Consider the following 23,652-nt stretch of genomic DNA (forward strand, 5'->3'; position numbering starts at 1 on the left):
AAACTTGCTCTCGTCTGCAAAAATGACTGTTTTCCAAAATGATTCGGGCTGTTTTACATACATTTTTGCGAAGTTTAGCCTTTTCACTCGGTTTATTTTATTTATAAAGGACTTCTTACCTGCAGTTCTTCCTCTGTAACTATGCCTTTTGAGTGTATTTCGAATTGTTTGTGTAGTAACTTCCTTCCCTAAATATTCCATAGTGTTTTTACGAAGAATGGTCGCATTTGTCTTCGGAGTTTTCTGAACTTGCCGCACTAGCCAACGCACATCTCCAACTGAAAGTGCTTTTGGTCGACCAGATCTTGGTTTATTGTCAACAGTTTTCGTTTCTGTCCACTTTATGATGATGGATTGTATAGTAGATCGTGGTCTATTTAATATTTCACTGATAGTTTTTTGAGTTAAACCATTCCTGTGGTGTTTTATTATCAAAACTTTTACCTCATCAGAAACCTCGTTTTGCTTACGACCCATTTTGACAAAAACTATATTTTCAATGAAATTAAATATTTGCTGTCAAGGGCAAAGCCTCCTTTACTAAATAAAACAGAAAAGGGGGATTCCCAAATAATATTTGAATTTGACTTTGATGATAGCACATCAATGATGAATACTTTTTTTGTTCTGTTTTTGGTGTTATTATATAAAATTGCATTTTTTGCGCTAATTAAATTTATTTTTTGAATTTATTTTAAAACATATTACGAAAAATAAACTATTGCATAAAACTGCATTATTTGTTTACTTTAAATTTTCTTCAATTACCCAAAATAAGTGAATTTATTATCAATTTTGCTAATGATGAATACTTTTTTTGACCGCTGTAGCTACCTTAGAGAGCGATCAGCCGATTAAGGGTCTTGAGCCCATAAAAGCTGCATTTATAACCCGATTTCGTTGAAACTTGAAATAATGAGTTGTTTTAAGCCTCCCGACATCGCACCTAAATATAGTCCAGATTGGACTATAGTGAGATATAGCTGCTATAAAGACCGATCTGCCGATTTAGGGTCTTAAGCCCATAAAAGCTGCAGTTATTATCCGATTTCGCTGGAATTTGACACAGTGAGTTGTATTAAGCCTTCCGTCATCACACCAGGTCGGACCATACATATTTAAATATAGCTGCCATATAGACCGGGGTCTTAAGCCCTTAACAGGCGCATTTCTTATCGGATTTTGATGAAATTGAAAACATTGAGTTGTTTTAGGGCTCCTGACATCCGACTCAAATATGGTTCAGATTGGACTATATTTAGATATAGCTGCCATATAGAGCGATCTGCTGATTTAGGGTCTTTAAGCCCCTAAAAGCCGTAATTATTATCCGGTTTCGCTGAAATTTGAAACAGGGAGTTGTTTTAAGCCTCCGGATATCCAACTCAAATATGGCTCAGATCGCTTTGTATTTAGATATAGCTGCCATATAGAGCGATCACCCGATTAAGGGTCCTAAAAACAGCATTTATTACCGGATTTCGCTGGTATTTGATACAGTGACTTGTTTTAAGCCTCCCGTCATTTGACCACCATATGGTCCAGATCAGACTACATTTAGATATAGCTGCCATGTAGAGCGATCTTTCAATTTGGGGTTTTAATTTGGGATTTGTTGCCCGATTTCGCTGAAACTTTGACTTGTATAAGAGTTCTTGGAACCTGAATCAAATATGATTCAGACCAGCCGCCAATTGCATATTACTATGGATATATTGGGTTGCCCAAAAAGTAATTGCGCATTTTTCATATAGTCGGCGTTGACAAATTTTTTCACAGCTTGTGACTCTGTAATTGCATTCTTTCTTCTGTCAGTTATCAGCTGTTACTTTTAGCTTGCTTTAGAAAAAAAAGTGTAAAAAAAGTATATTTGATTAAAGTTTATGCTAAGTTTTATAAAAAATGCATTTACTTTCTTTTAAAAAATCCGCAATTACTTTTTGGGCAACCCATTGGTAGTGCAGTTGTTATAGAAGAGGATGTTTAATTTATCCATGGTGGTGTGTATACAAAGTTCGTCACGGCCGAACCTAACACGTTTTACTTGTTTTAAGTTTAATTTGTCATGCTTCATGTACCTTAAAAGTTGCCTTTTGTAATGATTCAATTGTTTTTTAAGGTTGAATTTTTTATTGTTATTTGTATTTATATGTCATATTTCCCTTATCAGTTCAGTTTCAGTGATTCAAATATTTTATGTTTAATATTTTTGTTATGCATACCAACATAGGATGGGGGGTATACTAAACCAGTCATTCCGTTTGTAATACTTTTCGTCCGTCCGGCTGTCCATCCCTTTTTCCCTCCATCTGTCCAACAGTCTATCGAAATTACGATAGTGTCGAATTATACATACATATGGTACACATAATTCTTATTGATTTACAGCGGTCAAAAAAAGTATTCATCATTAGCAAAATTGATAATAAATTCACTTATTTTAGGTAATTGAAGAAAATTTAAAGTAAACAAATAATGCAGTTTTATGCAATAGTTTATTTTTCGTAATATGTTTTAAAATAAATTCAAAAAATAAATTTAATTAGCGCAAAAAATGCAATTTTATATAATAACACCAAAAACAGAACAAAAAAAGTATTCATCATTGATTTGCTATCATCAAAGTCAAATTCAAATATTATTTGGGAATCCCCCTTTTCTGTTTTATTTAGTAAAGGAGGCTTTGCCCTTGACAGCAAATATTTAATTTCATTGAAAATATAGTTTTTGTCAAAATGGGTCGTAAGCAAAACGAGGTTTCTGATGAGGTAAAAGTTTTGATAATAAAACACCACAGGAATGGTTTAACTCAAAAAACTATCAGTGAAATATTAAATAGACCACGATCTACTATACAATCCATCATCAGAAAGTGGACAGAAACGAAAACTGTTGACAATAAACCAAGATCTGGTCGACCAAAAGCACTTTCAGTTGGAGATGTGCGTTGGCTAGTGCGGCAAGTTCAGAAAACTCCGAAGACAAATGCGACCATTCTTCGTAAAAACACTATGGAATATTTAGGGAAGGAAGTTACTACACAAACAATTCGAAATACACTCAAAAGGCATAGTTACAGAGGAAGAACTGCAGGTAAGAAGTCCTTTATAAATAAAATAAACCGAGTGAAAAGGCTAAACTTCGCAAAAATGTATGTAAAACAGCCCGAATCATTTTGGAAAACAGTCATTTTTGCAGACGAGAGCAAGTTTAATCTTTTTGGGTGCGATGGAAAGGTCATAGTGTACAGAAAACCAAATACAGAGCTTGAAGAACGAAACACAGTTGCTACTGTAAAACATGGTGGAGGTGGTTTAATGGTTTGGGGGTGTATGGCGGCTTCAGGAGCGGGAAATCTTGAAATTATTAATGGAGTAATGGATCATAAGTATTACATTGACATTTTAAAGAGGAATTTAAAAGATAGTGCTGTAAAACTTGGGCTTGGTAATAACTTTCAATATTATCAAGATAATAACCCCAAACATTCTGCTTTAAATACCAAGATGTGGATGCTGTATAACTGCCCCAAAGTCATTAAAACTCCTCCTCAAAATCCCGACTTGAACCCAATTGAACATCTTTGGGAACATCTCGAACGCAAATTGAGAACGCGCAATTTTTCGAGCAAGAGTCAAATGCAACAGGTGATAATGGAGGAATGGACTAATATAGACCAAAATATAACCGCTAAATTAGTCCAATCGATGTCAAACCGTTTAAAAGAAGTTATAAGACGCGGTGGTCGAATAACAAAGTATTAATTTTTTTAAATTATGTTATTTATTTTTTTGTTTTTTTGCAATGATGAATACTTTTTTTGTTTAATTTTTTGTGTTCAGCTGTAAAATGGCCCTTTTTGTTCCAATAAATACTATTTTTTTCTTTAAAAACAATGAAATTGTGTACATATATATCACACAAGCACTACTGCATCATTAGTTTAATATGTTTTTATTCCAATTGTCTTTTGTAGACTTATTAAAAAAAAAACATTGAATGATGAATACTTTTTTTGACCGCTGTAGGTCGTTGAGGATGAGAAATGGATCATATCGACTCAAATTTGTATATAGCTCCCATATATGATAAAGCGGTTCTTCAACTGACTTCCTAAGCCCCTAGAAACCTTAATTTTAGGCCCCCTAATAGATGTAAAACCAAATTCATGATGTTGGGTACCCAAGTTTCGACCCGGTTAAAATTAACGCTTTTTACTTGCTTTTATTATTCTAGCTCCAGTTATCTGGTTTGCGTTTCACCTGCTTTCTCATATCCGTCAATATCTATTTCCAGGTAATTGTCATACAATCTCTGTGTCAATAGTACTCGTACCAGAAAGAACACGTGAATGACTAAGAATCAACCAGTTAAGCGTCATTATCTCTTGAGTATTTTGTAATGAATGCAACACTTCTATTTTTAGTCAATACGGCCTTTATTCATTCATATGAATCAAGTTATCAAACAAAAATACACACTCAAAGGTATTGAATTGAGCTGGGTATTAATTCTAGGTACTGAGACTTGATTGTTCGCTTGGTTGTAGTAGCAATGATGTTACGCCACAAAACACGTCAGTTAATTTTAAATGTGTACGTGTGACAATGACATACCGATGTTTAATTGATAGCCAAGATTAACAAGGGCTACTAATTACAGGAAAACGTGAATAGACATCAAAGTACAATACAGTCTTAAAGGAGATGATGTTTATCTGTTTGAAATACTAACAGCCAAACTTTTAAGACTGAGTTACTCGAACAAAAACCGTATGATTAGTTTATTAGCGAGTTCATAAAGTGTTCCAATAGCTTTCTAATGTCTGCATCTTGCGAGGAAGATAGGATGCGAACTCGAGAAAACAAACCTAATACTGTTAGCCTGTACTGGAATTTAAACTTCCAGCTATGATGTACTGTCCAAGGGAACAAAGTGCACAGGACTTGGGAAAATACTCCCACCCACAGATGACTTTATTCAAAAGTAGCAAGGAGAGGCAAAAGTCGTTCGTTGCCGACTGTATAATACACTACACCTTCCTTTAGGTATCTAACTTCAAACGAATTTTCATGGACCTCGTCGGATGTTTTCAGATGAGTTATTAAACAATCCGTATCAAATTTCGAGTAATTTTCGAGTTCAAATTGTAGTAACTACGGTAGACAAATGACAACATTATTGCATATTACCCAAAATCTGATGAACATATGTATGGGAGCTATTTACATCTAAATCTGAAGCGATTTCGATCAAACTTCTTCTAGAAGTGAAAATCGGGCGATATACAATATGGCAGGTTAATCTTAATCTGAATCGATTTCTATGAAATTCACCTATAATGTCGAGAGTCAAGAGAAAATCCTCCCTGCAAAATTTCGAGAGAATCGATTAACAAATGACCATTTTATTGCAATATTTCTCAAAATCGGATGAACATATATATGGGAGCTATATCTATATCTATCTATCTATCTATCTATCTATCTATATTGTGGAAGTCTTTGAGAAAAGCATTGCACAAAATTTTGGGAAGATTGGTAAAAAATTCGATACAGTGGCTCTAGGAGTGAAAATCGGGCGATATGTATATATGAGAGCTATGTCTAAATCTGAACCAATTTCTATGAAATTCACCACTAATGTTGAGAGTCAAGAGAAAATCCTTCCTGCCAAATTTCGAGAGAATTAATGAACAAATGACCATTTTATTGCATTATTACTGCAAATCGGACGAACTTATATATGTGGGAGCTATATCCAAATCTGAACCGATTTCGACCAAACGTTGCAGATATTGTGGAAGTCTTTGAGAAAAACGTTGCACAAAATTTTGGGAAGATTGGTCAATAAATGCGATTACAGTGGCTCTAGGAGTAGAAATCGGGCGATATATATATTTATATGAAAACTATATCTTAATCTGAACCGATTTCTATGAAATTCACCAGTAATGCTGAGAGTCATAAGAAAATCCTTCCTGCCAAATTTCGGTTAACAAATGAGCTCTTTATTACAATATTTCTTAAAAATCGGACGATCCCGAATCCCATATATAATGGGAGCTATATCCAAATCTGAGCCGATTTTTTTTTTCAATTTCAATAGGCTTCGTCTCTACGCCAACAAAACAATTTGTGTGCCAGATTTGAAGACAATTGGATGAAAATTGCGACCTGTAGTTTGTACACAAATTAACATGGACAGATAGACAGACAAATAGACGGGCATACAGACGGACATAGCTAAATCGAATCAGAAAGTGGTTCTATGTCTATCAGTATACTTATCAATGGGTCTATCTCTCTACCTTCTGGGTGTTACGAAGAAATGAACTTAGTTCCCAGCAAACCAAATGTCTTATGTCAAACAAATCTGAACAAATTCTGAAGTCTTCCGAGAAGATCTTACCGAATTCGTTCCGAATTCTGTTCGACATTCTGAGGGAATTTTTGTTCCGACAGTTCTGAAAGAATTCTAAACGATTTCTGTACTTTATGTCGGAAGAAATTCTGAAAGATTTCTGGACTGTTTGTATGAAGGAATTTTTGCTCCGACAGTTCTGATAGAATTTTGAACGATTTCTGACAGTCTTTTCGTATGGGTTTTTGTTTCATTTTTCTTCCAACAGTTCGGAAGGAATTCTGAAAGATTTCTGGACTCTTTGTCTGAATGATTTTTTGTTCCGACAGTTCTGAAAGAATTCTGAACGATTTCTGACCGCGTTTTCGTAGGGGTTTTATTTTAAATATTCTTCCGACAGCTCGAAAGAAAAAATTTTGAACGATTTCTGCACAGTTTGTCTGAAGGAATTTTTGTTCCGATAGTTCTGAACGATTTCTGCCCGTCTTTTCGTATGGGTTTTTGTTTAATTTTTCTTCCGACAGTTTGGAAGGAATTCTGAAAGATTTCTGCATTGTTTGTCGGAAGGAATTTTTGTTCTTACAGTTCTGAAAGAATTCCGAACGATTTCTGACCGTCTTTTCGTATGAAGTTTTTTTTTTGAATTTTTCTTCTTGCCGGAAGGAGTTTTTGTTCCTACAGTTCTGAAAGAATTCTGAACGATTTCTGATCGTCTTTTGGTATGAAGTTTTTTTTTGAGTTTTTCTTCCGACAGCTCGAAAGAAAGAATTTTTAACGATTTCTGAACTGTTTGTCTGAAGGAATTTTTGTTCCGACAGCTCTGAAAAAATTCTGAACGACTTCTAGCCGTCTTTTCGTATGAGGTTTTTTTTTTAATTTCTCTTCCGACAGTTCGGAAGGAATTCTCAACGATTTCTGCATTGTTTGCACGGATATTTTTCTCTGCTCAACGGTTACATATTTTTATTTGTTTACCATTATGTGTGTCAATGAAAAACATAAATTTAGTTTGTGGATTGATCTCTGTACGAAGTTTTGGAAAGTACATCCGATTTCAATACGAAATTACTTCAGAAATAGTTCAGAATTCTTTACGAAGTTTCGTAAGGAACATCCGATTTCTATACAAAATTACTTTCGAAATGGTTCAGAATTCTTTAAGAAATTTCAGAAGAAACATCCGATTTCAATACGAAATTACTGCAGAAATTGTTCAGAATTCTTTACGAAGTTTTGGAAGGAACTTCCGCTTTCTATATGAAATTACTTCTGTAATCGTTCAGAATTTTTTACGAAGTTTGGGAAGGAACATCCGATTTCAATACGAAATTACTTCAGAAATTGTTCGGAAATCTTTACGAAGTTTCGGAAGGTACATCCGATTTCAATATGAAATTACTTCCGTAATCGTTCACAATTCTTTACGAAGTTTCGGAAGGTATGTCCTATTTCAATACGAAAATGCTTCCAAAATTGTTCAGAATTCTTTACGAAGTTTTGGAAGGAACATCCGATTTCAATGTGAAACGACTTCAGAATTCTTTACGATTTTTTTTTCACGTAACCAAAACGCAGGGGATTTCTCCTATGTATGCAGTGCATTGTGTTGGCAATTAGGAAAGTTAAGGGTTGGAGGGGGAAAGAGGGAGTAGTGTTTATTCATATTCGTCTTAAACTTCTTAATGTCAATGTCAGTGGAAAAGACATTAGCGGAAAGTCGATTCCACATACGAATGGTTCAGGCGAAAAATGAATTTTATCGGTAATGCATGGTTCGGTCTACTGGTCAATCCATTACAAACTGGTGTGGGTTCCTGGCATGTCTTGTATTACTGGTGAACATTCTAACGTCAGGGATAAGAAGACGAATATCCCTGGAACACACGCCATGAAAATAACGATAGAGCAATACAACGTTACCCACATTCCGACGATGTTTAAAGAAGCAATAGAGTTGAATACTCTACCGCCCCCAATCAACACCATCACTCTCCATTGAACCCGGTCTAGTAGCTCCAAGAATGTTTCTGGAGCTCCTGCCCGTATATGAGAGTTATATTCCATCCTCCGCCTGATATAGGTAGTATAGATATTGAGAAGATCAGAAGAGGTGAAATATTTCTTGCACCGCTTAAGAAAGACCATACACTTGAATGCTTCTTTCGACACTTCGAATACGTGATTTGATCTACGAACATCATATTGTATCTTCGTGCCCAGAACATCAAGAGCATCTGACTGCTCAATATCTATACCGTAGATAGATATTGACGATTGTAGAGGGTCAGTGAATCGCTTGTGAGATAAGAAACAGCACTGCGTCTTCTGTGCGTTAAAGTCTACTCTGTTAATTCTACCCCACTCGGAAATGGCCAACAAATCCTGGGAGAGCGTCTCATCCATAATGCGCCTGCTGTCCACAATTTCTTGAGGACTGGGCCTATGGCCGAATGAATATGAATGATACAGACTACTGTCATCGGCAAATAAGTAGACTAGATTCGAAGTCTGACCCAATAAATCCTCAATGAAGATAAGACAAAAGGGAAGGGAAAAGGACAGAGCCTTGTGGCACACCTACGTTCAATGTATACCGATTTCAATACGAAATTACTTCCGATATCGTTCAGAATTCTTTACGAAGTTTCGGAAGGAACATCCGATTTCATTACAAAATTACTTCAGAAATCCTTCAGAATTCTTTATGAAAGTTTCGTAAAGAAATTTCCCTTACCGATTTTCCCAAGGGGTTTTTTCGGATTTCCTTCCGATTTCTCTCCGAAACTTGGACATTTCGTTCCGAAATCATGTCAACCACTCCATATAACTTCCTTGAGGATTTCGCATTCAAAGTCGGAAGAATCATCCGAAGTTCGTACAGATTTCATAACGATTGGTTTGCTGGGTTACAATACCCTGTACCACAGTGGTGGTGTTGGGTATAAAATCACCATCCACATTTTAGTTCAAAGCCTCTCCCCTTGTCTTTCTGTAAAAACGAATTTCTATAATCTTCCATACCAAAGACACAAATTCCAAAAAAAGCTTGCGAGACACAAAATATGTGTCAGCAATATTCCTTGAAATCAAAACAAGGCTAATTAAATGTTGATGTCTGCTAGGTAGATAGACGACTGCATTGGAACTGAGCAAATGTTTGGAGGTGGAAAGTTTTTCTTTGTTTTTAGGTTTTCTATTCTATGGCTGGGAGAGATATGGCCTCCAAACACCTCCAAGTGGCTGGCTCGCTCGCTAGCGGCTGGCTGGCAAAAACTTTTAGAATTTTCCTTGTGTAAATATTTCTTTTTTTCTGAGCAATGTGCTATGCTAATTTATTTATAACCAACTGAATACAAAATAACAACAAACACAACAATGGCAACAACAAAAAAAATATAAAATAAAATAAAAGCATGAATTCAAATGCTCAGCGGCGAATGAAAAGTCATTAATAACTGAAGACAGAACGACAGAGCCGCACAGCCAAAACTATTGTGAGCGAGCAAAGCAGAAGAGTTCATATAAAAATCGCACAGCCACTCAAAGGACGGACAGACAGAGAGCCAGATAGACAGACAATAGCAATGTATGGCATAGAGATGGGCCAGACAGTTGGACGGACAGACAAACTGAAAGTTTTAGTACATGATTCTGTATGATATTTGAGGTTGTTGTTGTTCACTTTTTATTATTGTTGCTTGTTGAATTCTCTTTTAGCCTTGATGTGGCAGACAATGACGACATGGTATACGACAATGTCTACATTGTTGTCTACATCGACATCTCAAGTCTTCTGTCTGCAAAAGTCGTTGTTGTTTAATTTTTCTGGTTCTCCTACTCGGTGTCTTCTTCTCTGGCTGATATGGTGATTTAGTCGCTGTCTTAGTCTCTTCTTGGCCACTTGGGGGGCCAAAAGTATTCGATGCGTGTTTTGGCCATAAACATGACGTAACTATTTGAAGATTTTGTTGGCTGCTAAGAGTTACGTCATGTGTCTAGTCTAGTATAGTATAGAGTTAGCCTGCTTGCTTGCCCGATGCATTCGCACAAACTTGGGATGGCATCCACTAGTTATGGTTGACTGCCTAGCTCTAGCTATGTGGCGACTATAGAGAAGCACGAACCAACCAAAAAAACAACAACAAAATCTAATGTGATTTGTGCTCTAAGTTTTTTGGGAAAATTCACAACCCGAGCACACATTCCAATTGTGTGTTTGTGTGAGTCTGTGTGTGTGTGTGTGCGAAACATATAAAAATGTTTGATTTTTTGCAATGGCAAATTAAGAAAAAAAACGAGCATTTTTCTAAAACATGTCTACAGTGGTGGGCAAAAGTGAAAAACAAATTCTCACCAGATTACTTTAGATTCCTCTAGCTGGTGTTTCCTTTATAAGGAAAATACTTTTCATAATTAAAATAGTGGTATATTAAAACAAGTAAAAGCGTGCTAAGTTCGGCCGGGCCGAATCTTATATACCCTCCACCATGGATCGCATTTGTCGAGTTCTTTTCCCGGCATCTTTTCTTAGGCACAAAAAGGATATAAGGAAAGAGTTGCTCTGCTGTTAGAGCGATATCAAGACATGGTCCGGTTTGGACCACAATTAAATTTTATGTTGGAGACCTGTGTAAAATTTCAGCCAATTCGTATAAGAATTGCGACCATTGGGGCTCACGAAGTAAAATAGAGAGAACGATTTATATGGGATCTGTATCGGGCTATAGACCGATTTAGACCATAATAAACACGTTTGTTGATGGTCATGAGAGGATCCGTCGTACAAAATTTCAGGCATATCGGATAATAATTGCGACCTCTAAGGGTCAAGAAGTCAAGATGCCAGATTGGTTTATATGGCAGCTATATCAGGTTATGAACCGATTTGAACATTATTTGGCACGGTTGTTGAAAGTAAAAATAAAATACGTCATGTAAAATTTCAGCCAAATCGGATAGGAATTGGGCCCTCTAGAAGCTCAAGAAGTCAAATCCCCAGATCTGTTTATATGACAGCTATATCAGGTTATGAACCGATTTCAACCATACTTGGCACAGTTGTTGGATATCATGACGAAATACTTCGTGCAAAAACTCATTCACATCGGATAAGAATTGTGCCCTCTAGAGGCTCAAGAAGTCAAGACCCAAGATCAGTTTATATGGCAGCTATATCAGGTTATGGGCCGATTTCAACCATACTTGGCACAGTTGTTGGATATAATAACAAAGCACGTCGTGTAAAATTTCATTTCAATCGGATAAGAATTGCGCCGTCTAGAGGCTCAAGAAGTCAAGCCCCAAGATCGATTTATATGGCAGCTATATCAGGTTATGGACCGATTGAAACCATACTTGGCACAGTTGTTGGATATAATAACGAAACACGTCGTGCGAAATTTCATTCCAATCGGATAAGAATTGCGCACTCTAGAGGCTCAAGAAGTCAAAACCCCAGATCGGTTTATATGGCAGCTATATCAGGTTAAGGACCGATTTGAACCACACTTGGCACAGTTGTTGGATGTCATACCAAAACACGTCGTGCAAAATTTCATTCCAATCGGATAAGAATTGCGCACTCTAGAGGCTCAAGAAGTCAAGACCCAAGATCGGTTTATATGGGAGCTATATCAGGTTATGAACCGATTTGAACCATACTTGGCACAGTTGTTGGATATTATAACAAAACACGTCGTGCAAAATTTCATCCCAATCGGATAATAATTGCGCACTCTAGAGGCCCAAGAAGTTAAGACCCAAGATCGGTTTATATGGCAGCTATATCAAAACATGGACCGATATGGCCCATTTACAATACCAACCGACCTACACTAATAAGAAGTATTTGTGCAAAATTTCAAGCGGCTAGCTTTACTCCTTCGGAAGTTAGCGTGCTTTCGACAGACAGACGGACGGACGGACGGACAGACGGACGGACATGGCTAGATCGACATAAAATTTCATGACGATCAGGAATATATATACTTTATGGGGTCTCAGACGAATATTTCGAGTAGTTACAATCAGAATGACGAAATTAGTATACCCCCCATCTTATGGTGGAGGGTATAAAAATAAAGACTATTAAATTATGAGAAATTTTTTTAATTAAAATTTTACAAACTTTTCTACAGAAAAAAACTAAAGTATGCACCCACTGTTGTTGTTGTTGTTGTTGTAGCAGTGTGTTGTACACTGAAGACGCAATCCTTGCCGATGAAGAATTTAATCGGGTTAATCTGATACGTACAACCGGCTGCCATGGGATTAAAGCGCCTGTTTGTCCTATCATATTTTACACACCCATCTCTTATTACATCGCTGAAGGGAAGGTGTGTGTGAACCAGTGGTAGTGATTCTGAGCGTTTATAGTACTCACATCGCATGGGAAGGATTTTATTTCTTTCCCTGTTGAAATCATCCTGCATTGAATCATTTATCTGGCGTGACCTAGAGTAACTATGGAAGTTCACCTACATTGGAATGAAATCGCCTCCCCAAAATAAAAAGCCTGTATGCCTGTAGACCATGACCTTCCATCCTTGTCAAGACAGCTATTGCAGTAATCATTATGCGAGAATCCTTGTTGCCATATGGCGTATCGCAGAGGTGTCTGGTTCAAACTTCAAAAACCAGCACTTTATTTATACTCGATTGGCCGACGCTAGGCCAAGGTGTGCTGTCAGATCAGCATTCATGCACAGACTCTCACCTCGCCACCTACCACACACTGATCTCTCTACTGTGTTCAGTAGTTGGAGAAATGCCAGATATGCAAAATTGGCGGCTTATGCTGGTCATGGACGAGCCATTCTTGGCATATACGTTACCTGTCTCATTTTCCGAATTGTATCTGGGAACCCAATTCAAATCTATATCCTGCGCCCGGTGTTCATTTGCAAATTTCAAATTTGCCGATGAACATGCCATTAAGGAACAGGGGCAAACTTCTCACAAACCATTGAAGGCTTCACGTTTTGCACGGTGAATTAGGATGCTCCTACTAGGATTACGAGCAGGTGCAGCAGCTTGCCAGACATTGCCATTGCACCCCCTGATATCCTGAGTGCCATATCCTGGCAAGCCGTCATCTCTTGAGGGTCAGACAACCTCACCATAATTCTCAACTTTATAACCTCTTAGCGCCGGACGTTTATCAATCAGAAGAAGGCCGATTGGGCTGGCTTCAGAGAGTATACAAATCGCCGCTTTAGTGAACTGGCACCACCCATCGGATGTGCTAGTTGCCGAGAGGAAATTCCGAGAGATCATTAACGCAGCAGCCGCTCACTTTATACCAGCCGGTCGAATACCCCAAGTCCGGCTTGGAGCAATATAACTTAGGCACCGGCTGAGGCAAGCTATGGTCTTCTGTTAAGTCACTCTCGAATCCCGGTAGACGGGATGACCATGGGCGTTGCTTCAATCAGCCCAGGCCATGTGATAGGACGGTCCTCGTGGCATTGGATATATCGAAGGCATTCGACACGGTCAGCCATGCCAAACTATTTCAGGACATCGACAACACGTCTCTCCAGTCAGGCCTGAAACGCTGGGTCGCGCATAATCTGTGTGGTCGTCAGTCATTTGTGGAATTTAGGGATAAAAAGTCGAAGCACCGTAGAGTGAAGCAAAAAGTCCCCCAAGGCGGTGTGATATCTCCGGCACTGTTAAAACTCTACCTAACCTCCATTCCGCCCTTTCCAGACGGCATAGAGATGGTATCATATGCGGACGATTGTACGATCATGGCATCAGGCCCCCACCCATTGTTGACATCTGCGATAGGTTGAACGTCTACCTCAATGAACTTGCTCCATATTTCGCTGCGGGAAATCTGAAGATATCTGCCACCAAATCTTCAGCCACATTGTTCACTACAAATACGCATGAGGTGAATAATGTGATGGTCGATGGAGAAATGATTTCGACCATCAAGTGTCTCAAAATACTTGGCGTCACATTTGCAGCTCTTACACATTCTCCCCACATGCCTTAGCAATTTGCGATATAGTCAAAAGTTGAAACAAGGTCCTCAAGTCACTTGCTGGCAGTACTTGGGGTGCAGGCAAAGAAACCTTGTTGACAACGTACAAAGCAATTGGCCGCTCTGTGGTAAGTTATGCATCGCCAGTGTGGTCTCGTCATCTTTGTGAAACGCAGTGGAATAATATTCAGGTATGTCAGAATGCTGCCCTCCGAACTGCGACGGATGGGATGCTACCTCAGTGCTCATGTGGGCCACCTTCTTGAGGAAACAAAGATCCCATAGTGCGAAGACATAACTATTGGGTTGCCCAAAAAGTAATTGCGGATTTTTCATATAGTCGGCGTTGACAAATTTTGTCACAGCTTGTGACTCTGTAATTACATGCTGTCTAAGCAATACCTTTCGGGCTGTTATCGCAGAGACCATCCAAATAATCATCTTGTGGATAGATTTCCACCGCCCAGAAGCCTTAAGGTAGATATACATGATCTAGAGCTCAAGGTTCAGCGCTACAAGAGAGAGCCTCTAGATCAAGCGGCATATCAAGCAGGTCTAGACAACATTCATGCAGACACGGTAGCAGATGCGATAAATAGCTACCAGGTGAATGTAGTCCTTGGAGAACGACCGCCTCCCGTTGCACCTGAAGAAATTGAACTCCCCCGGCAAACCAGAGTAGTTCTGGCTCGATTACGTTGCGGCAGATGCAGCTGCCTCAACTCCTACAGAGCAAGGATTGATGCCGACGTGCAAGATATATGTCCCGATTGTAACCAGGGGCCACACGATACATGTCACCTGCCCAGCCAGACCAACTCGACTCAGATCCAGTTCCGTGTTGACGCACCCCATTTAAGTCGCAGAGTTCCTGGGTTCTTAACACTCAACAGAATCAAGCAGACGAAAGATATAACACAACAAACTGCTACAACAACAACTTACCTCGAAGCCAAGGCTTAGTCATACTATCCACACCTGAGTTTCTCTTGGTAGGATTTCATATGCGACTTTGCTAATGGCAAAGACTTTTAGGCCCTACACTCGTCAACAGTTCCGAATGTACACCTTAATAGGTTGCATATAAACGGTACTGCCATTCCGCAGGATTGTGTTCGCAGCTTCTCTAACTTCTTAGTACGAGTCTTCTTACCTTAAGTTTTCCACTATACTAGAAACCCATATGTCAATACTGGTCTCACATTTTATTCCATACATTGTCTTAGGTTTAACTCCCCATTTATTTCGGAACATTGTCCTGCGAGAGTAGAAGGCGCACAGTAGTTTTCGGTTTCTTTCTCCCATATATGTAGACTAGGCCTAAGTTTTCGACATCTTTAACAACTGTAGAGTTCAAATACGGAACCCAGGCTTTCAGCGTCATAGGTGGACATGGTAACCTCTGCGCTACGGTGGCCTCCCGGTAGTTCATTTAGGGACTCCAAATATTTTGCCACGCAGCATGGCCTTACTTACCTCGCAAGCATGACCTACTAAAGCATGACCTTACTTACTATCCACACATGAGTTTGATGCTTGTAACTATGCTATCGACGTCATACAGCTCCTGGTTCATACGTCGCCCATATTCTCCTTATACGCAAACTGGTCCATATATTTTTCGAAGAATCTTTCTCACAAATACTCCACTACTCATCTGCTTTCATAAGTACCCATGCTTCAGAACAATATAACAGCACGGGTAGTATCACTGTTTTGTATAGTGTAATCTTCGTTTGTCGAGAGGTGTCCTTGTTTCTAAACTGCCTACTTAGTCCAAATTAGAATCTGTTTGTCAATATTATTCTTCGCTTAATCTCAAAACTGGTGTCATTTGTTTCGGTTACGGCGGTGCCGAGGTATATCACACGATAGGCTGTCTCCTTGTCTGAAACCTCTTTTGGTATTGAATGGTTCGAAGAGATTCTTTCCTATTCTTACTGAGGCCCGCGTGTCAGCAAGTGTCATCCTGCAGAGTCTTATTAATTTTGCAGGGATACCAAACTCAGACGAAAATACCTTTGAACCTAAAGGAGTATTGAAAGCGGCTTTGTAGCCAACTAAGGTAAGGCAGGTGTTGATTTGTCCTTCTCGGGTCTTTTCCAGGATTTGGGGCAGTGTGAATATCTGGTCCAGGGCGGATTTACCAGATCTAAAGCCGCATTGATAGGGCCCAATTATCTCCTAGACTTTAGGTTTAAATCTTTCACACAGTACGCTCGAGAGTATCTGTAGTTGGCACATTCCGTCTTGTCTCCTGTCTTGTGTACGGGACATAGTATGCTGAGGTTTCAATCATCGGGTATGCGTTCTTCTAGCCAGTTTGCGCAGATAAGCTGATGCATACGCCTTATCAGCGTGTCGCCTCCGGTCTTAAATAATTCAGCGGGTAACCCGTCGGCTCCTGCTGCCTTGCTGTTCTTAAGGCGGGTCACTGCCACCTGCATCTCATTCTAACTAGCAGGTAACTATTCGGGTCTATGAATATATTCAGTAAATCATCTTAGGGTTAACTCCCCACTTCTTACCGAACATTATCCTGCAAGAGTAGAAGGCGCACAGTGCTTTTCGTATACTAGGACTGGGTTATTTGACTTCTTTAACAACTACAAAGTACAAAGCTAGGAGTCCATAGTCTGGTATCTTGTTTGTGAGCAAAGAGCACCAGCATTCCCTAGCATTGCGCAGATAAGCTGATGCATACGCCTTATCAGCGTGTCGCTTCCGGTCTTAAATAGTTCAGCGGGTAACCCGTCGGCTCCTGCTGCCTTGTTGTTCTTAAGGCGGGTCACTGCCACCTGCACCTCATTCTAACTAGCAGGTAACTATTCAGGTCTATAAATATATTCAATAAATCATCTTAGGGTTAACTCCCCACTCTTAACCGAACATTATCCTGCAAGAGTAGAAGGCCCACAGTGCAAAGTACAAAGCTAGGAATCCATAGTCTGGTATCTTGTTTGTGAGCAAAGAGCACCAGCTCCATCTTCCTTGAGTTAGTCCTCTCTTAGCCAATCTCTACCGATTTCTGATCTTTCTAATTTCGCTGACAGAAAGTTAAATCGGATCAGTAGCATAATATCATATGCATATGTAACTACTTTCGTGCCATACTTATTGAGATCCAATAGGACTTTGTTAATTACAAGGTTCCATAGAATCGGCGATAACACCCTTGAGAAGTTTTACACATCACCGTTTTTTATCCAACGTTCCTGTTAATATTGTAGTTCTGCCGCATTTCATATTATTAGTCAACCGGGAGATATTTGAAATTTTAGGCCGTTTCATTTAAGGTGGTTACCCCAGGTTCGGCCTGACCAAACTTAAATCATGAATCATTGCCAACTGTTGAAATAGATTGACTAATTTTGTGTTCCCAGGAATTTCCCTAGCATTTTATTAATTATTTTTTAGCTTTTGTTTGCACACCACTGTTTCCTATATATTTTCACAAAATCGATATTTCTCTTTATTCACATGTGTTTTAATATTCTTGTGAATGAAATTGAAAATTTACCGTGGAGATGGAAAAAAAAAATGGATGTGTGAAGATAAGATAAGCGCACATTAACAACTACATCACAACTGGAATGCCAATTATTGCTGGCCGCCCAATGACGTTGGCGAGATTATATTTCCAAAATAAATAAAAGAAAAATTTTTAAAATATGAAAAATCAATGCCATAAATAAAGGGCATAAATCACAACAGTAGATCAAAATTTGTTTTGTGAGAAAAACGAAAATAAATCGTTAATAAATCCAGAGATATAAGGCAATAAAAATGAAGGTAACAGTAGTGAAGACAACTAGGGGCTTTCAATAGAGCTGTATGCAGAGTAGGATATTTTTGAGCAGATAACAATGCTGAAGGCAATATTGAAAGAATGTCTGAGTAAAAGCTGTGATCTAAGGTCGAGATGAAAAATGGTGGAAGATCGTTTTTATAATGATGATGCTGAAATTAAATTGAAAATTTAATACAATGGAAAAATGAAAGCCACAGGAGATACACCACACCAATCAAGATTTGAAGCGTTTCGACTCTTGGAAAATTGGCTAATGCTGTGATTTTTTTTTTTTTTTTAATATTTTCTTTGCCAATATTGCATATTATAATGGTTTAATGGGAATTTCTAATAAAAAATTATAAACAAAAAATATTTTAAACCTGCTAAGCCATAAGATTCTGACGATTCACACTTCAATGTTAATTCATTTGGCTAGTGGATTGAAGAATTGGTTTATCCCAGTAAAATTGCAATACATGATTTTCTTAAATTGTATTTCTTTTTAGTTTTTATGGATAATTTTATTAAATCTAAAACATTATAAAAAAAATATTTTTTTTTTATAAGCGAATTGGCATTTACATATGACAATTCCTTCTTTGGCTAACATTCTAACCATTTCTATTATTTCTTTTTTTTCTAATGTAATAAAGTATTGTCGTAAAATTATGGCTTATGAGTCTATCGCCTCTTTGTATATTTAGCTATGACAACATTTGTAATATGCTGTTTTTTCTCTTCTATTTAGACTTGTAGTGGTTTCTGTACAGTCTTTTATAAATTATGAGGTTTTTTTCTGCACTTCAGAAAGCAGACCCTTCCTTATCGTGAGTATAGTTTTCATTTATGTGTAATGATATTTGTCATCGATTTCATTGACGTATATGCGGTCTAACCCATTTTGAGATAAATGCAATGGTTTTTATTTGTTTAATGAAAATACAGCAAGTAATCTATATTTATTGACATTAAATGTTTAAATTTATAGCATTTTTTTAATTTTGGTGATAAGAGTTGGACGTCATTAGGCGACTTTGGCACTGGCAAGTGATTATGATATCAAAATGTATACAAGTAAGTTTGAAGTGTATTTTAAACTAATTTACACTCAGCATTTTAATTGAATTTACTTGAGGACCTTTTATCAATCTACACCATTTGCCACTGTTGGCTAGAGGAAATTAAAATAATAAAACAAAAATATATAAAATAAAATAAAATAGAATGAAATAAAATAAAATAAAATAAAAAAAAAAATAAAAAAAAATAAAATAAAATAAAGTAAAATAAAATAAAATAAAAAAATAAAATAAAACCAGTAAGAAACCGACTTTATAATACCCTACACCTACCCTATAGGTACAAAGTGGGAGCCATGTCTAATTCTGAACCAATTTTGATGGACCTCGCCGGATGTTTTCAGATGGGTTATTAAACAATCCATATCACATTTCGAGCAAATATGTTCATTTGCTTGAGCCATTGCAGTGGCTCAAGAAGTGAAGATCGGGTGATATACATATATGACAGTTATATCTAAATCTGAACCAATTTCTATAAAATTCATCGATAATGTCGAGAAGCAAGAAAAAATCCTTCCTGCCAAATTTCGGGGGAATCGGGGAACATATGACCATTTTATTGCATTATTACTGCAAATCGGACGAGAATATATATATATATATATATATATATATATATATATATATATATATATATATATATATATATATATATATATATATATGAGAGCTATGTCAAAATCTGAACCGATTTTTACCAAACTTAGAGGACATCGTGGAAGTCGTCGTGGAAAGCGTTGTACAAAATTTTGGGAAGATTGGTCAATAAATGCTCTTGCTGTGGCTATAGGAGTGAAAATCGGCCGATATATATATGAGAGTTATATTTAAATCTGAACCGATTTCTATGAAATTCACCGGTAATCGCGAGAGTCATTAGGAAATTCTTCCTGCCAAATTTCGCTAGAATCGATTAACAAATGAGCATTTTAGTGCAATATTACTGCAAATCAGACGAACATATATATGGGAGCTATATCCAAATCTGAACCGATCTTATGAAATTCACATGTAATGTCGGGACTCATAAGAAAATCCTCCTGCCAAATTTCGAGAAAAGCGGCTAACAAATGGTCATTTTATTGCATTATTTCTGCAAATCGGACCAACATATATATGACAGCTATATCTAGTTCTGAAAGGATTTCGCATAAACTTCTCAGATATTGTGGTAGTTGTCGAGGAAAGCGTTGTACAAAGTTTTGGCAAGATTGGTCAATAAATGCGCTTGCAGTGGCTCTAGAAGTAAAAATCGGGCGATATACAAATATGGCAGTTATATCCAAATCTGAACCGATTTCTATGAGATTGACCAGTAATGTCAAGAGTCATAAGAAAATCCTTCCTGCCAAATTTTGAGAGAATCGGTTAACAAATGACCGTTTTATTGCATTTTTACTGCAAATCGGACGAACATATATATGGGAGCTATTTCTAAATCTGAACTGATTTCTCTAAATCAAGCAGGTTTTGGGAAGATGGCTCAATAAATGCGCTTGCAGTGGCTCTAGGAGTGAAAATCGGGTGATTTATAAATATGGGAGCTATATCCAAATCTGAACCGATTTCTATGAAATTCACCTGTTATGTCGGGAGTCATAGTAAAATCCTTCCTGTAAATCGGTGAACAAATGACCATTTTATTGAAGTATTACTCTAAATCCGACTATCATATACATGGGAGCTATATCCAAGTCTGAACCGATTTTTTCCAATTTCAATAGGCTTCGTCTCTAGGGCAAAAAACGTGCCAATACAAAATTTGAAGACGATCGGATGATAATTGCGACCAGTAGTTTGTACACAAATTTACTTGGACATACGGACCTACGGACAAACAGACAGACGGACGGACATAACTAAATCGAATCAGAAAGTTATTCTGAGTCGATCGGTATATATCAATAGGTCTATCTCTCTTCCTTTTGGGTGTTACATACTAATTCACTTAGTTATAATACCCTGTACCACAGTAGTGGTGTAGGGTATACCAATTTGGTATCAGAAGGTGTGAGGTGCCTAGGAGAGCCGCCCACCCCCAAAACCCTCCAAACGGATTTATAGACCAATCACTAAAATATGGGTATCAAATTAAAGGTATTTGAGAGTAGAAAGCGAATATGATATCCAATTGTAGAACTAAGTGTTTCGTGGATCACCCCATCTCAAAAAGCCTCTCAAATCGGACATATTTACTGACTTTACTGTACGGACCATGGCAGTATGGATCTTAAATAAAAGGTCTTTGGGAGTAGAACAGGAAATTGTCTTCCACTTTTGAGATTAAGTCTCTGGGGATCCACCACACTCCTTAACAGGAGTTTTAATTATTGGGTTTTAAATAACAGGTATTTGAGAGTAGAAATATCCACTTGAAAATTGGAATACATTTTCAACTGAAATTAGGCAAAAATTTCCAAATTAAGAGTACTTTTCTCCAACATAGCATTATCGGGCGCATCAGAGCGGTACGGGCTTAGCTTAAAATCAATTTGTGTTTGTTTGTTTGTTCCGCATAGACCCAAAAACTGCTCAACCGATTACCTTAAAATTTTCTCAAATTATGTAGGTTATATAAATTTTTGATATCGAGAGGTGGGCGGACCCTCCCCCCATACCCAAGAAGTACTACCCTAAAATAAAAGGGGACCGATAGGAAAAATATGGGACTCAAATGAAAGGTATTCAGGAGTAGAATACGAATTTCATATTAAAAATTGGGTCCAAGTAACTGGGAGCCGCCCCAATCCCAAAACCCCCTGAAATAGGTTTATTGGATGATCATGACAATATGGGATACAAATGAAAGGCATTCGGTTGTAGACTGCGAATATGGTCAGGAAGGAGGAATAGGCTTTATAATTTGTTGATATCGGAAAGGGGCGGACCCTCCCCCGTTACCCCAAACACACCACCCAAAATCAAAAGTGGACCGATATGGATGGACCAATATGAGTATCAAAAAAAAAGGTATTGAAGAGTAAAATACAAATGTGGTATTAAAAATTAGTTCCAAGTACCCGGGAAGTCGCCCTAACGCCAAAATTCCTCCAAACAGACAAATTGGACGATCCTATCAACATGGGGCTCAAATAAAATGTATTCGGGAGTAGATTACGAATCTGGAATAAAAAAAAGCTGGTCGAAGTATAAAGATCTACTCATCCCCTAAAAAGGCCCCAAATGGGCCGTTTCTTTCGTATAGATTCAAAAACAGCAGAACCGTTTTTCTCGACATTTTCGCAGATTGTGTTGGTTGGTCTGGAAGAAAACCTAGGCCACATAATTTTTCGTTATCAGAAAAGGGACGCACCCTCTCCCTTACCCTAAAAACACCACCTAAAATCAAAAGTGGACCGATCGGAACAATATGCATATCAGATGAAAGATATTGGAGAGTAGGATACGAATATGGTATTAAAATTTGAGTCTAAGTATTCAGCACCAAAACTCTCCCAAACTGACATATTGGACGTTCATGTCAATATGGGGCTCAAATGAAAGGTATTCGGGAGTAGATTACGAATATGTCAAAAAAACTAAGTCCATGTAATGGTAGGTGTCCCCACCCCCAAAAACTGATCATTAGCTGATCGTGGCTATATTGGACTCAAAAAAAAAGTTTTTGGGAGTAAAGAACGATTTTGATACCTATTTTTTAGGGAAAAGTGGCAGAGTGCCATACCCAGTCCCAAAACGCCCTCCAACCCGTACATATTTATCCACCATGACAATTTCGGCTTAAATGAAATCCCAAATTAGAGCACGAATCCAAATCTTGGCGGAATGTCTGGGGCACCATACCACCTTTAAAAGCACTCCCCATCAAATGGATATATAGACCAATCACGACATTATAGGGCAGAAATGAAACAGGACTTTTTTACCGATTATGGTAATATGAGGCTCATATAAGAAGTATTTGAGAGTTTAGCACGAAGCTACGAAGAACACTACAATATAGGAGTCCAATGAAAGGTATAAAGGAGTAGAGCAAAAATTTGCCCATAAACATGTCATTAAAGAACAGAGGCCAACTTCTCACATATCAATGAGTCCTGTCCGATTCATGTTTAAGCTCTATGATAAAGGACCTCCTTTTTACAAGACTTTCCTGCATGGCATAGTACCAAGGACAAGTACAAAGGAGGGCATAACGACCATTTAAAATGTTTCCAATGTCTCCAGGATTTAAATTCTCGTGTTAAGCATCATTGGCGGACTTGCTTACCTCTGCGTTTCAATGACACGAATTCGATATCCACATTCGGGGCGAAATGTCCCCATCTTAAAATTCTAGCAAAACAGGATTTATATATGCAAAATTTCAGCTAAATCGGACAAAAATTGCGGCTTGTAAGGGCTCAAGAAGTCAAATCGGGAGATCGGTTTATATGGGGACTTTATCAGGTTATAGACCGATT

The 23,652-nt window shown here is 37.8% G+C and overlaps 1 protein-coding gene across 1 annotated transcript in view; it reads left to right on the plus strand.

Annotated features, from left to right (window-relative positions):
• LOC106087402 (aminoacylase-1) overlaps window positions 1-23,652 on the plus strand; it is a 96,327-nt gene that overhangs the window by 50,372 nt on the left and 22,303 nt on the right. The window contains exons 2-3 of the mRNA XM_059367929.1: window positions 18,895-18,973; window positions 19,135-19,220. Of these exons, the coding sequence (XP_059223912.1) occupies window positions 19,211-19,220 (10 nt within the window). The 5' untranslated portion in view covers window positions 18,895-18,973; window positions 19,135-19,210. The remainder of the gene's footprint in view (window positions 1-18,894; window positions 18,974-19,134; window positions 19,221-23,652) is intronic.

Source organism: Stomoxys calcitrans, chromosome 4 (genome assembly GCF_963082655.1).
Source record: "Stomoxys calcitrans chromosome 4, idStoCalc2.1, whole genome shotgun sequence".
Taxonomy (NCBI): domain Eukaryota; kingdom Metazoa; phylum Arthropoda; class Insecta; order Diptera; family Muscidae; genus Stomoxys; species Stomoxys calcitrans.